This window comes from Glossina fuscipes, unplaced genomic scaffold (genome assembly GCF_014805625.2).
Source record: "Glossina fuscipes isolate IAEA_lab_2018 unplaced genomic scaffold, Yale_Gfus_2 60390, whole genome shotgun sequence".
NCBI classification, from domain to species: domain Eukaryota; kingdom Metazoa; phylum Arthropoda; class Insecta; order Diptera; family Glossinidae; genus Glossina; species Glossina fuscipes.
The window spans coordinates 1-595 of NW_024002791.1; the positions used below are offsets into that span (position 1 = coordinate 1).

Consider the following 595-nt stretch of genomic DNA (forward strand, 5'->3'; position numbering starts at 1 on the left):
GCGATAGGGTTAGTTCGGTATATTTGTATCTTGTAAAATTGGAAATCTTTTTTCAAAATGCATGTTTAGTGTTACTAAACATTTTAGCAAACCAGCTGTTAACATATTTATGAGAAGAAGTTGCAGAGAGTGTCGATCTTTTGAAACGTTTTAAAGGTGAAAAATGACTTGTAGTGAGTTTATGGAAGATCGGTTTATGCAAATTGTATGGTTTATGCAGCCAAGGATCGTTATGATGTTTGATGGGCGGTAAACCGATGAATGGTTTCATTAGAAAAGGATTAAGATGGGTAAACGTCCGTTGTTCGGGTGTCTCGGGTTTAAATTCAGCATCGGATGAGGTTGATGGTAATGACGGCGATGATATAGGTGGATGGTTATGGCTGTTATGGCGTAGCGATTGTGCGATGTTGATTTGCATGAATATTTGGAAAAGAAAGAAAAGTGCATTGATGTAAATATCATGTAATGCACATTTGACTACAACGACTATTAGATTAAACAAATAAAACTTATCTTAAACTAAATGAAATCAAAGCTTAATTAAAATTTAGCAAAAGAAACGGCATTTTTTATTTTTCTGAGGAAGCTTTCA

At 34.3% G+C, this 595-nt stretch overlaps 1 protein-coding gene across 1 annotated transcript in view; it reads right to left on the bottom strand.

The window, feature by feature from the left end:
• Nucleotides 1–9: 9 nt before the first annotated feature.
• Nucleotides 10–595, bottom strand: part of LOC119643348 (defective chorion-1 protein, FC125 isoform-like) — a 4,128-nt gene continuing 3,542 nt past the window's right edge. The window contains 2 exon segments of the mRNA XM_038042695.1: nucleotides 10–108; nucleotides 110–383. Of these exon segments, the coding sequence (XP_037898623.1) occupies nucleotides 10–108; nucleotides 110–383 (373 nt within the window).